We start from the raw sequence: 14,572 nt of genomic DNA, 5'->3' as shown, positions 1-14,572 counted from the left end.
AAGATTCTAGAAACAGTTATTCGGGATAGAATTAGCAGTCACATGGAAAAATATGGGTTGATAAGGAAGAGCCAGCCTGGATTTCTAAAGGGGAAATCGTTTTTAACTAACTTGCTGGAGGTTTTTGAAGAGGTAACAGAAAAGGTCGATGAGGGTAATGCTGTTGATGCGGTGTACATGGACTTTCAAAAGGCATTTGACACAGTGCCACACAACAGACTTGTGAAAAAAGTTATTGCTCATGGAATAAAAGGGACAGTAGCAACACGGATACAAAATTGGCTGAAAAATAGGAAGCAGAGAGTAATGGTCAATGGATATTTTTCAGGCTGGAGGAAGGTTTGTAGTGGAGTTCCCCAGGGGTCGGTATTGGGACCCTTGCTTTTCCTAATATATATTAATGACCTAGATCTTGGTGTACAGGGGACAATTTCAAAGTTTGCAGATGATATGAAGTTTGGGAGTGTTGTGAACTGTGAGGAGGGCAGTGGGGAACTTAAAAAGGACATAGACAAGTTGGTGGAGTGGGGAGATAGGTGACAGATGAAGTTCAATGTGGAGAAGTGTGAGGTGATGCATTTTGGTAGGAAGAACATGGACAGATTATATAAAATAAAGGGTGAAATTTTGAAGGGGTTGCAGGAGCAGAAAGACTTAAGTGTATATGTGCATAGATCATTGAAGGTGGCAGGACAGGTGGAGAGAGCAGTGAATAAAACATATAGTATCCTGGGCTTTATTAACAGAGGCATAGAGTACAAGAGCAGGGAGGTTATGGTGAATTTATATAAGACACTATTTAGATCTCAGCTGGAATATTGTGTACAGTTCTGGGCACCATATTATAGGAAGGATGTGAACACATTGGAGAGAGTGCGGAAGAGGTTTACAAGAATGGTTCCAGGGATGAGAAACTTCAGCTATGAGGATAGATTGGAGAGGTTGGGACTGTTCTCCTTGGGGAGGAGAAGGCTGAGAGGAGATTTGATAGAGATGTTCAAAATCATGAGGGGGCTGGACAGAGTAGATAGGGAGAAGCTGTTCCCACTTGTAAAAGGACCAAGAACGAGAGGGCACAGATTGAAAGTGATTTGCAAAAGAATCAAATGTGACATGAGAAAAAAACCTTCACCAGAGAGTGGTTTGGGTCTGGAATGCACTGACTGGAAGTGTGTTGGAGGCAGGTTCAATCGAGGCATTCAGGAGGGCATTAGATGATTATTTGAATAGAAACAATGTGCAGGGGTACAGGGAAAAGGCAGGGCAATGGCACTAGGTCATAATGATCATTTGGAGAGCCGGTGCAGACAAGATGGGCCGAATGGCCTCCTTCAGCTCCATATCAATTCTGTGATGCTCTGATTCCCTGACACACACACACCCCCCCCCGACTGCCCTTTCACCTCCATGAACACCCCCCACCCACACACAGACACACTGCTCTTGACACCAGGTACTACCCCTTCACCTCTCTGACCCCCGCGCTGCCCCTTCGCCTGTCAGCCCCTTCGCCTGTCAGCCCCCGTGCTGCCCCTTCGCCTGTCAGCCCCCGCGCTGCTACTTCGCCTGTCAGCCCACACGCTGCCCCTTCGCCTGTCAGCCCACACGCTGCCCCTTCGCCTGTCAGCCCCTTCGCCTGTCAGCCCCTTCGCCTGTCAGCCCCCGTGCTGCCCCTTCGCCTGTCAGCCCCCGTGCTGCCCCTTCGCCTGTCAGCCCCCGCGCTGCCCCTTCGCCTGTCAGCCCCCACGCTGCCCCTTCGCCTGTCAGCCCCTTCGCCTGTCAGCCCCCGCACTGCCCCATCGCCTGTCTGCCCCATCGCCTGTCTGCCCCTTCGCCTGTCTGCCCCCATACTGCCCCTTCGCCTGTCAGCCCCCGCGCTGCCCCTTCGCCTGTCAGCCCCCGCACTGCCCCATCGCCTGTCTGCCCCTTCGCCTGTCAGCCCCCGCGCTGCCCCTTCGCCTGTCAGCCCCTTCGCCTGTCAGCCCCCGCGCTGCCCCTTCGCCTGTCAGCCCCCGCACTGCCCCTTCGCCTGTCTGCCCCTTCGCCTGTCTGCCCCCGCGCTGCCCCTTCGCCTGTCAGCCCCCGCGCTGCCCCTTCGCCTGTCAGCCCCCGCGCTGCCCCTTCGCCTGTCAGCCCCCGCGCTGCCCCTTCGCCTGTCAGCCCCCGCGCTGCCCCTTCGCCTGTCAGCCCCCGCACTGCCCCTTCGCCTGTCTGCCCCTTCGCCTGTCTGCCCCTTCGCCTGTCTGCCCCTTCGCCTGTCTGCCCCTTCGCCTGTCTGCCCCCATACTGCCCCTTCGCCTGTCAGCCCCCACGCTGCCCCTTCGCCTGTCTGCCCCTTCGCCTGTCTGCCCCTTCGCCTGTCTGCCCCCGTGCTGCCCCTTCGCCTGTCAGCCCCCGCGCTGCCCCTTCGCCTGTCAGCCCCCGCGCTGCCCCTTCGCCTGTCAGCCCCCGCGCTGCCCCTTCGCCTGTCAGCCCCCGCGCTGCCCCTTCGCCTGTCAGCCCCCACGCTGCCCCTTCGCCTGTCAGCCCCTTCGCCTGTCAGCCCCCGCACTGCCCCATCGTCTGTCTGCCCCTTCGCCTGTCTGCCCCCATACTGCCCCTTCGCCTGTCAGCCCCCGCGCTGCCCCTTCGCCTGTCAGCCCCCGCACTGCCCCATCGCCTGTCTGCCCCTTCGCCTGTCAGCCCCCGCGCTGCCCCTTCGCCTGTCAGCCCCTTCGCCTGTCAGCCCCCACGCTGCCCCTTCGCCTGTCAGCCCCCGCACTGCCCCTTCGCCTGTCTGCCCCTTCGCCTGTCTGCCCCCGCGCTGCCCCTTCGCCTGTCAGCCCCCGCGCTGCCCCTTCGCCTGTCAGCCCCCGCACTGCCCCTTCGCCTGTCAGCCCCCGCGCTGCCCCTTCGCCTGTCAGCCCCCGCGCTGCCCCTTCGCCTGTCAGCCCCCGCACTGCCCCTTCGCCTGTCTGCCCCTTCGCCTGTCTGCCCCTTCGCCTGTCTGCCCCCATACTGCCCCTTCGCCTGTCAGCCCCCACGCTGCCCCTTCGCCTGTCTGCCCCTTCGCCTGTCTGCCCCCGTGCTGCCCCTTCGCCTGTCAGCCCCCGCGCTGCCCCTTCGCCTGTCAGCCCCCGCGCTGCCCCTTTGCCTGTCAGCCCCCGCGCTGCCCCTTCGCCTGTCAGCCCCCGCGCTGCCCCTTCGCCTGTCAGCCCCCGCGCTGCCCCATCGCCTGTCAGCCCCTTCCCCTGTCAGCCCCCGCACTGCCCCATCGCCTGTCAGCCCCATCGCCTGTCAGCCCTTTCGCCTGGCAGCCCCTTCGCCTGTCAGCCCCTTCGCCTGTCTGCCCCTTCGCCTGTCAGCCCCCGCGCTGCCCCTTTGCCTGTCAGCCCCCGCGCTGCCCCTTCGCCTGTCAGCCCCCGCGCTGCCCCTTCGCCTGTCAGCCCCCGCGCTGCCCCTTCGCCTGTCAGCCCCCGCGCTGCCCCTTCGCCTGTCAGCCCCCGCGCTGCCCCTTCGCCTGTCAGCCCCCGCGCTGCCCCATCGCCTGTCAGCCCCTTCCCCTGTCAGCCCCCGCACTGCCCCATCGCCTGTCAGCCCCATCGCCTGTCAGCCCTTTCGCCTGGCAGCCCCTTCGCCTGTCAGCCCCTTCGCCTGTCAGCCCCTTTGCCTGTCAGCCCCCGCGCTGCCCTTTTCTTCGGTAATCACAACATTGCCTTTCCACCTCTCTGACCCCAATGTGCCTTTTGACCTCCAGGACTCCAACACAGCTTTTTGCCCCCCACAAACTTGACCTCTCTTCTGACTTCTGCAACCCTAACATTACCCTTTCACCTCCATGACCCCAACGCGGGTCTTCTACCTCTGCAACCTCGAACTGCGTCTTCATCCCAACGCACCTGACACCGCCCTTTCACCTTGCCTCAAACTCGAAGCAGTAACCAATCACATGTACAGTAGAGTAGGGGTTGTTGAGGACTCACCGTTCAGAGTTGGCTGGGCGGCTGGTGACTGGTTTGAAGAGAGAAACTCGTTCGAAACACATGTACAGAAGGTAAACGAGGCCTACGCTGAAGGGTGTGAACAGGTCAAAAGTCTTACACACAAAATGGCCACCTGCAAGTGAAGAGCAAAAGATATAACGTACAGATATATCAGGAAAGAGCAACAGACCTAGCAGTGCACCAGACAGCATGAGTCTCCAGACAGCACAAGTCTCCAGACGGCACAAAACGCTGCCCAGCAGGGGGCTTGTACTATTTATTTTTTCACAGGATATGAACATTGTTAACTGAGAGAGCATTTATTGCCCATCCTTAATTGCCCCTTGAGAAGGTGGTGGTGAGCTGCCTTCTTGAACCGCTGCAGTCCATGTGGTGTAGGTACACCCACAGTGCTGTTAGGGAGGGAGTTCCAGGATTTTGACCCAGTGACAGTGAAGGAACGGCGATATATTTCCAAATCAGGATGGTGAGTGACTTGGAGGGGAACTTCCAGTTGGTGGTGATGTTCCCATCTATCTGCTGCCCTTGTCCTTCTAGGTGGTAGTGGTCGTAGGTTTGGAAGGTGCTGTCGAAGGAGCCTTGGTGAGTTCCTGCAGTGCATCTTGTAGACGGTACACACACTGCTGCTACTGTGCGTCGGTGGTGGAGGGAGTGAATGTTTGTGGATGTGGTGCCGATCAAGCGGCTGCTTGGTCCTGGATTTATCTGGCTAGTCATGTTCAGTTTCTGGTTAATGGATATTGTCCAGGTCTTGTTGCATTTGGACATGAACTGCTTCAGTATCTGAGGAGTCTGGAAAGGTGCTGAACATTGTGCAATCATCAGTGAACATCCCCACTTCTGACCTTATGATGGAAGGAAGGTAATTGATGAAGCAGCTGAAGATGGCTGGGCCGAGGACACTACCCTGAGGAACTCCTGCAGTGATGTCCTGGAACTGCGATGACTGACCTCCAACAACCACAACCATCTTCCTTTGTGTCAGGTTGTGCTGTGTCCCAGTTAACACACACTATAACCCTCGACCCTCCCCCTGTCCCAGTTAACACACACTATAACTCTCGATCTCCCCCTGTCCCAATTAACACACACTATAACCGTCGACCCTCCCCATCTCCCAAGTTAACACACACTATAACCCTCGACCCTCCCCGTGTCCCAGTTAACACACACTATAACCCTCGATCTCCCCCTGCCCCAGTTAACACACACTATAAACCTCGACCCTCCCCCTGTCCCAGTTAACACACACTATAACCCTCGATCTCCCCGTGTCCCAGTTAACACACACTATAACCTTCGACCCACCCCATCTCCCAGTTAACACACACTATAACCCTCGACCCTCCCCCTGTCCCAGTTAACACACACTATAACCCTCGATCTCCCCGTGTCCCAGTTAACACACACTATAACCCTCGACCCACCCCATCTCCCAGTTAACACACACTGTAACCCTCGACCCTCCCCCTGTCCCAGTTAACACACACTATAACCCTCGATCTCCCCCTGTCCCAGTTAACACACACTATAACCCTCGACCCTCCCCGTGTCCCAGTTAACACACACTAAAACCCTCGACCCTCCCACTGTCCCAGTTAACACACACTATAACCCTCGATCTCCCCCTGTCCCAGTTAACACACACTATAACCCTCGACCCTCCCCCTGTCCCAGTTAACACACACTATAACCCTCGATCTCCCCCTGTCCTAGTTAACACACACTATAACCCTCGACCCTCCCCCTGTCCCAGTTATCACACACTATAACCCTCGACCCTCCCCCTGTCCCAGTTAACACACACTATAAACCTCGACCCTCCCCCTGTCCCAGTTAACACACACTATAACCCTCGATCTCCCCGTGTCCCAGTTAACACACACTATAACCCTCGACCCACCCCATCTCCCAGTTAACACACACTATAACCCTCGACCCTCCCCCTGTCCCAGTTAACACACACTATAACCCTCGACCCTCCCCCTGTCCCAGTTAACACACACTATAACCCTCGACCCTCCCCGTGTCCCAGTTAACACACACTATAACCCTCGACCCTCCCACTGTCCCAGTTAACACACACTATAACCCTCGATCTCCCCGTGTCCCAGTTAACACACACTATAACCCTCGATCTCCCCGTGTCCCAGTTAACACACACTATCACCCTCGATCTCCCCCTGTCCCAGTTAACACACACTATAAACCTCGACTCTCCCCCTGTCCCAGTTAACACACACTATAACCCTCGACCCTCCCCCTGTCCCAGTTAACACACACTATAACCCTCGATCTCCCCCTGTCCTAGTTAACACACACTATAACCCTCGACCCTCCCCCTGTCCCAGTTATCACACACTATAAACCTCGACCCTCCCCCTGTCCCAGTTAACACACACTATAAACCTCGACCCTCCCCCTGTCCCAGTTAACACACACTATAACCCTCGATCTCCCCGTGTCCCAGTTAACACACACTATAACCCTCGACCCACCCCATCTCCCAGTTAACACACACTATAACCCTCGACCCTCCCCCTGTCCCAGTTAACACACACTATAACCCTCGACCCTCCCCCTGTCCCAGTTAACACACACTATAACCCTCGACCCTCCCCGTGTCCCAGTTAACACACACTATAACCCTCGACCCTCCCACTGTCCCAGTTAACACACACTATAACCCTCGATCTCCCCGTGTCCCAGTTAACACACACTATAACCCTCAATCTCCCCGTGTCCCAGTTAACACACTATAACCCTCGATCTCCCCGTGTCCCAGTTAACACACACTATAACCCGCGACCCTCCCCATCTCCCAGTTAACACACACTATAAACCTCACACCACCCCCTGTCCCAGTTAACACACACTATAACCCTCGACCCTCCACCTGTCCCAGTTAACACAAACTATAACCCTCGATCTCCCCGTGTCCCAGTTAACACACACTATAACCCTCGACCCTCCCCCGTCCCAGTTAACACACAATATAACCCTCGAACCTCCCCGTGTCCCAGTTAACACACACTATAACCTTCGCACCTCCCCCTGTCCCAGTTAACACACACTATAAACCTCAATCTCCCCCTGTCCCAGTTAACACACACTATAAACCTCAATCTCCCCCTGTCCCAGTTAACACACACTATAACCCTCGATCTCCCCCTGTCCCAGTTAACACACACTATAACCCTCGATCTCCCCCTATCCCAGTTAACACACACTATAACCCTCGATCTCCCCCTGTCCCAGTTAACACACACTATAAACCTCGATCTCTCTCTGTCCCAGTTAACACACACTATAACCCTCGATCTCCCCCTGTACCAGTTAACACACACTATAAACCTCGATCTCCCCCTGTCCCAGTTAACACACACTATAACCCTCGATCTCCCCCTGTCCCAGTTAACACACAATATAACCCTCGATCTCCCCCTGTCCCAGTTAACACACACTATAACCCTCGATCTCCCCGTCCCAGTTAACACACACTATAACCCTCGATCTCCCCCTGTCCCAGTTAACACACACTATAACCCTCGATCTCCCCCTGTCCCAGTTAACCCACACTATGACCCTCGATCTCCCCCTGTCCCAGTTAACACACACTATAACCCTCGACCCTCCCTGTGTCCCAGTTAACACACACTATAACCCTCAACCCTCCCACTGTCCCAGTTAACACACACTATAACCCTCGACCCTCCCCGTGTCCCAGTTAACACACACTATAACCCTCGACCCTCCCACTGTCCCAGTTAACACACACTATAACCCTCGATCTCCCCGTGTCCCAGTTAACACACACTATAACCCTCGATCTCCCTGTGTCCCAGTTAACACGCAGTATAACCCTCGATGCTCCCCGTGTCCCAGTTAACACACACTATAACCCTCGATCTCCCCGTGTCCCAGTTAACACACACTATAACCCTCGAACCTCCCCGTGTCCCAGTTAACACACACTATAACCCTCGACCCTCCCCCTGTCCCAGTTAACACACACTATAACCCTCGATCTCCCCCTGTCCCAGTTAACACACACTATAACCCCCGATCTCCCCCTGTCCCAGTTAACACACACTATAAACCTCGACCCTCCCCCTGTCCCAGTTAACACACACTATAACCCTCGACCCTCCCCCTGTCCCAGTTAACACACACTATAACCCTCGATCTCCCCCTGTCCTAGTTAACACACACTATAACCCTCGACCCTCCCCCTGTCCCAGTTATCACACACTATAACCCTCGACCCTCCCCCGTCCCAGTTAACACACACTATAAACCTCGACCCTCCCCGTGTCCCAGTTAACACACACTATGACCCTCGATCTCACCATGTCCCAGTTAACACACACTATAACCGTCGACCCTCCCCATCTCCCAGTTAACACACACTATAACCCTCGACCCTTCCCCTGTCCCAGTTAACACACACTATAAACCTCGATCTTCCCCTGTCCCAGTTAACACACACTATAAACCTCGATCTCCCCCTGTCCCAGTTAACACACACTATAACCCTCGACCCTCCCCCTGTCCCAGTTAACACACACTATAACCCTCGATCTCCCCCTGTCCCAGTTAACACACACTATAACCCTCGATCTCCCCATGTCCCAGTTAACACAAACTATAACCCTCGATCTCCCCGTGTCCCAGTTAACACACACTATAACCCTCGACCCTCCCCCTGTCCCAGTTAACACACACTATAACCCTCGATCTCCCCCTGTCCCAGTTAACACACACTATAACCCTCGAACCTCCCCGTGTCCCAGTTAACACACACTATAACCCTCGACCCTCCCCCTGTCCTAGTTAACACACACTATAACCCTCGAACCTCCCCCTGTCCCAGTTAACACACACTATAAACCTCGATCTCCCCCTGTCCCAGTTAACACACACTATAACCCTCGATCTCCCCGTGTCCCAGTTAACACACACTATAACCCTCGACCCTCCCCCTGTCCCAGTTAACACACACTATAACCCTCGATCTCCCCCTGTCCCAGTTAACGCACACTATAACCCTCGAACCTCCCCGTGTCCCAGTTAACACACACTATAACCCTTGATCTCCCCCTGTCCCAGTTAACACACACTATAACCCTCGATCTCCCCGTCCCAGTTAACACACACTATAAACCTCGATCTCCCTCTGTCCCAGTTAACACACACTATAACCCTCGATCTCCCTCTGTCCCTGTTAACACACACTATAAACCTCGATCTCCCCCGTCCCAGTTAACACACACTATAACCCTCGATCTCCCTCTGTCCCAGTTAACACACACTATAACCCTCGACCCTCCCCGTGTCGCAGTTAACACACACTATAACCCTCGATCTCCCCCTGTCCCAGTTAACACACACTCTAACCCTCGACCCTCCCCGCGTCACAGTTGACACACCCGAAAACCCGAGATCCTCACCTGTCCTGATGACGCTCAGTCCCATCAATATTTGACACAGCAACAGCTGTTTACTGAGAATCTCCTGTAGGTTCTCTTGGCCCTCCACCGAGAAACCCTAAAGAGAGGGAACTCATCAGTCAAATAAACCCAGTAAGGCAGTGGAGGTGGAGCATTCCTCTGTATCTGACCCCGTGCTGTACCTGCCCTGGGAGTGTTTGATGGGGACAGTGTAGAGGCAGCTTTACTCTGTATCTAACCCTGTGCTGTACCTGCCCTGGGAGTGTTTGATGTGGACAGTGTAGAGGGAGCTTTACTCTGTATCTAACCCCGTGCTGTACCTGTCCTGGGAGTGTTTGATGGGGACAGTGTACAGGGAGCTTTACTCTGTATCTAACCCCGTGCTGTACCTGTCCTGGGAGTGTTTGATGGGGACAGTATAGAGGGAGCTTTACTCTGTATCTAACCCCGTGCTGTACCTGTCCTGGGAGGGTTTGATGGGGACAGTATAGAGGGAGCTTTACTCTGTATCTAACCCCGTGCTGTACCTGTCCTGGGAGTGTTTGATGGGGGCAGTGTAGAGGGAGCTTTACTCTGTATCTAACCCCGTGCTGTACCTGTCCTGGGAATGTTTGATGGGGACAGTGTAGAGGGAGCTTTACTCTGTATCTAAACCTGTGCTGTACCTGTCCTGGGAGTGTTTGATGGGTACAGTGTAGAGGGAGCTTTACTCTGTATCTAACCCCGTGCTGTACCTGTCCTGGGAGTGTTTGATGGGGACAGTGTAGAGGGAGCTTTACTCTGTATCTAACCCCGTGCTGTACCTGTCCTGGGCGTGTTTGATGGGACAGTGTAGAAGGAGCTTTACTCTGTATCTAACCCCGTGCTGTACCTGTCCTGGGAGTGTTTGATGGAGAGAGTGTAGAAGGAGCTTTACTCTGTATCTAACCCCGTGCTGTACCTGTCCTGGGAGTGTTTGATGGGGACAGTGTACAGGGAGCTTTACTCTGTATCTAACCCTGTGCTGTACCTGTCCTGGGAGTGTTTGATGAGGACAGTGTAGAGGGAGCTTTACTCTGTATCTAACCCCGTGCTGTACCTGTCCTGGGAGTGTTTGATGGGGACAGTATAGAGGGAGCTTTACTCTGTATCTAACCCCGAGCTGTACCTGTCCTGGGAGTGTTTGATGGGGAGCGTCGGACAGGGAGCGTCGGACGGGGAGTGTTTGATGGGGAGCGTCGGACGGGGAGTGTTTGATGGGGAGTGTCGGACGGGGAGTGCTGGACGGGGAGTGTAGTGAAGCCTCTGACGTGACTCAGCACCTACCCCATCAGCCATTAGGAAGTGAACTCCTTTCCAGTCCGTGTTCTCCAGCACAAAGCGACGGAACTCGCTGATATTCTCTGGCCGTGTAATGTCACCGTCCCCATCAACACCCCCTTCGCCTGTGGATCAGAGAGAGAAAGAGAGAGCACGACAGAAAGGCTGAGAGGGGGCCCGGGCCAGGAAACAGACAGAGATCACAAGCAGGACTGTGGAGCAGGGAGCTGGACAGGCGAGACCCGGCCTCACGATCCATCCCATTGCCACCGGAGGCAGGTACGGTGGGTGGGGAAGGGCGGGGCCCAAGGGGGCAGGGCTGGGGGGGGGAGGGGGGGGGCGGGGAGGCTGCAGGTCCCGGGGGAGGGAGGGCGGGGCCCCAGGGAGGGTGGGCGGGGCCCCGGGGAGGGTGGGCGGGGCCCCGGGGAGGGAGGGCGGGGCTCCGGGGAGGGAGGGCGGGGCTCCGGGGGGGGAGGGCGGGGCTCCGGGGGGGGAGGGCGGGGCTCCGGGGGAAGGTGGGCGTGGCCCCGGGGGAGGGCGGGCGGAGTCCCTGGGTAGGGAGGGCGGGTCCCGGGGAGGGAGGGCGGGGCCCCGGGGTGGCTGCAGGTCCCGGGGTGGGTGGGTGGGTGGGCGGGGCTCTGGGGGAAGGTGGGCGTGGCCCCAGGTAGGGCGGGCGGAGTCCCTGTGTAGGGAGGGCGGGGCCCCGGTGAGGGTGGGCAGGGCCCCTGGAAGGGTGGGCGGGGCCCCGGGGAGGGAGGGCGGGGCCCCGGGGAGGGTGGGCGGGGCCCCGGGGAGGGTGGGCGGGGCCCCGGGGAGGGTGGGCGGGGCCCCGGGGAGGGTGGGCGGGGCCCCGGGGAAGGTGGGCGGGGCTCCGGGGAAGGTGGGCGGGGCTCCGGGGAAGGTGGGCGGGGCTCCGGGGAAGGTGGGCGGGGCTCCGGGGAAGGTGGGCGGGGCTCTGGGGAGGGAGCTGTGACCCTGAACCCCGGCTCTCACCGTAATACGGCTCAAACAATTCACTCGATGCTGCAAAGAAATCCTCCATCTTGAAGTCATTGGGCCCTTTCAGGGTCATTCCGAATCCCTTCGCGTGCCAGCGTTTCCTCCACAGCACATACTCCGAGAAACCCCCGGGCCCGGCACACACATCGGCAAAATACAGCAACTCCGTGTCCTTATCCCGAACCAGCGGCTTCTGCAGGAACACACAACACAGTCACCACACGGGGGCCGGGAGCAGGGGTTAGGGGGTCCGCGGGGTTTGGGGGGTCCGCGGGGCTTGGGGGGTCCGCGGGGTTTTGGGGGTCTGCGGGGTTTTGGGGGTCTGCGGGGTTTGAGGGTCCGCGGGGTTTTGGGGGTCCGCGGGGTTTTGGGGATCTGCGGGGGTTTTGGGGGTCCGTGGGGTTTGAGGGTCCGTGGAGTTTTGGGGGTCCGCGGGGTTTTGGGGGTCTGCGGGGTTTGAGGGTCCGCGGGGGTTTGGGGGTCTGCGGGGTTTTGGGGGTCTGTGGGGTTTTGGGGGTCCGCGGGGTTTGGGGGTCCGTGGGGTTTGGGGGATCTGCGGGGTTTGGGGGTCCGCGGGGTTTTGGGGATCTGCGGGGTTTGGGAGGTCCGCGGGGTTTTGGGGATCTGCGGGGTTTGGGGGTCCGCGGGGTTTTGGGGATCTGCGGGGTTTTGGGGATCTGCGAGGGTTTTGGGGGTCCGTGGGGTTTTGGGGGTCCGCGGGGGTTTTGGGGAGGGTGCAGGGGTTTGGGGATCTGCGGGGTTTTGGGGAGGATGCGGGCTGCGGGCTACGGGGGTGGGGGTGGTGAGGTGAGGGGGCCGGGGATCAGCCGCTGTGCTCCAGACTCAGGGTCTTGTTGCAGGGGTTCTGGGGATCCACTCACCCCACCGGAATCTCTTGGGTTGGTGAACATACTGTCAAACACATGGTCCATGTTGGCCATTTTCATAGCAGCTCTGAAAGATAAGCAGTGACTCGAGTCAGGACTCGCCATCCACAGGCTGAGAGTGTCGCTGGCTGGGCCAGCATTTATTACCCATCCCGAGTTGCCCTTAAGAAGGTGGCGGTGAGCTGCCTTCTTGAGCCGCTGCAGTCCATGTGGTGTAGGTACACCCACAGTGCTGTTAGGGAGGGAGTTCCAGGATGTTGATCCAGCGACAGTGAAGGAACGGTGATATATTTCCAACAATGTTGAAGGTGGGGCCAACCTCCCAGCTGCTTTGTTGTGGATTGTGTTGAAGTTCTTCAAGTGCTGTTCGAGGCTGCAGTTATCCAGGCAAGTCTCCTATCCATGATCCCCAGATTTCAAACCCTTCCCTGGACACCAGCACCTCCCACATGGGCCCGATCGCCTGGGCCCAGGCTGCATTCTGCACTCAGCAGGACTCGCTCGCCCTGAGCTACTGGCCCAGAGTACCAGCAGGTGTGCTCAGGGCATGGCCACCTTCCCACACTGCTCCCCCTTTGCCAGGGCCCAGCCCTGACACCACCCACAGACACCATGCTTCCCTCTGAGTGAAGACCGGTACCTGTTGAGGAAGAAGACTCCTCTGATAGTCTCATAGGGATTTGATCGAGTCCGAGCGCGACGCATCTCCTCACCCTCCAGCTCATCAAACACACTCTGAAAACAAGCAGGACAGCACCATCAGCAGGACTGAGCACCCGGCCCCCGACACCTACACCCGGCCCCCGACGCCTACACCCGGCCCCCGACGCCTACACCCGGCCCCCGACGCCGACACACGGCCCCCGACGCCGACACACGGCCCCCGACGCCGACACACGGCCCCCGACGCCGACACACGGCCCCCGACGCCGACACACGGCCCCCGACGCCGACACACGGCCCCCGACGCCGACACACGGCCCCCGACGCCGACACACGGCCCCCGACGCCGACACCCGGCCCCCGACGCCTAACCCGGCCCCCGACGCCTACACCCGGCCCCCGACGCCGACACCCGGCCCCCGACGCCGACACCCGGCCCCCGACGCCGACACCCGGCCCCCGACGCCGACACCCGGCCCCCGACGCCGACACCCGGCCCCCGACGCCGACACCCGGCCCCCGACGCCGACACCCGGCCCCCGACGCCGACACCCGGCCCCCGACGCCGACACCCGGCCCCCGACGCCGACACCCGGCCCCCGACGCCGACACCCGGCCCCCGACGCCTACACCCGGCCCCCGACGCCTACACCCGGCCCCCGACGCCTACACCCGGCCCCCGACGCCGACACCCGGCCCCCGACGCCGACACCCGGCCCCCGACGCCGACACACGGCCCCCGACGCCGACACCCGGCCCCCGACGCCGACACCCGGCCCCCGACGCCTACACCCGGCCCCCGACGCCAACACCCGGCCCCCGACGCCAACACCCGGCCCCCGACGCCTACAACCGGCCCCCGACGCCTACAACCGGCCCCCGACGCCTACACCCGGCCCCCGACGCCAACACCCGGCCCCCGACGCCAACACCCGGCCCCCGACGCCTACACCCGGCCCCCGACGCCTACACCCGGCCCCCGACGCCTACACCCGGCCCCCGACGCCTACACCCGGCCCCCGACGCCTACACCCGGCCCCCGACGCCTACACCCGGCCCCCGACGCCTACACCCGGCCCCCGACGCCTACACCCGGCCCCCGACGCCAACACCCGGCCCCCGACGCCAACACCCGGCCCCCGACGCCTACACCCGGCCCCCGACGCCTACACCCGGCCCCCGACGCCTACACCCGGCCCCCGACGCCTACACCCGGCCCCCGACGCCTACACCCGGCCCCCGACGCCGACACCCGGCCCCCGACACCTACACCCGGCCCCCGACGCCTACA

General features: G+C 59.2%; 1 protein-coding gene across 1 annotated transcript; it reads right to left on the bottom strand.

Moving 5' to 3' along the window:
• Nucleotides 1-3,958: 3,958 nt before the first annotated feature.
• On the bottom strand, nt 3,959-13,353 carry LOC144678533 (cap-specific mRNA (nucleoside-2'-O-)-methyltransferase 1-like; the record flags this gene model as incomplete). The annotated part of the gene is made up of 6 exons (XM_078538285.1): nt 3,959-4,095; nt 9,434-9,530; nt 10,739-10,857; nt 11,726-11,924; nt 12,613-12,685; nt 13,259-13,353. Coding segments are annotated over 6 exons (720 nt in total), but the record flags the coding sequence as incomplete, so codon positions are not given.
• Nucleotides 13,354-14,572: the final 1,219 nt, after the last annotated feature.

The sequence above is a fragment of the Cetorhinus maximus genome, unplaced genomic scaffold, assembly GCF_964194155.1.
Source record: "Cetorhinus maximus unplaced genomic scaffold, sCetMax3.hap1.1 HAP1_SCAFFOLD_4540, whole genome shotgun sequence".
NCBI lineage: Eukaryota > Metazoa > Chordata > Chondrichthyes > Lamniformes > Cetorhinidae > Cetorhinus > Cetorhinus maximus.
The sequence above is the reverse complement of the archived record's forward strand: the minus strand, read 5'-3'. Positions and strand labels throughout refer to the sequence as shown.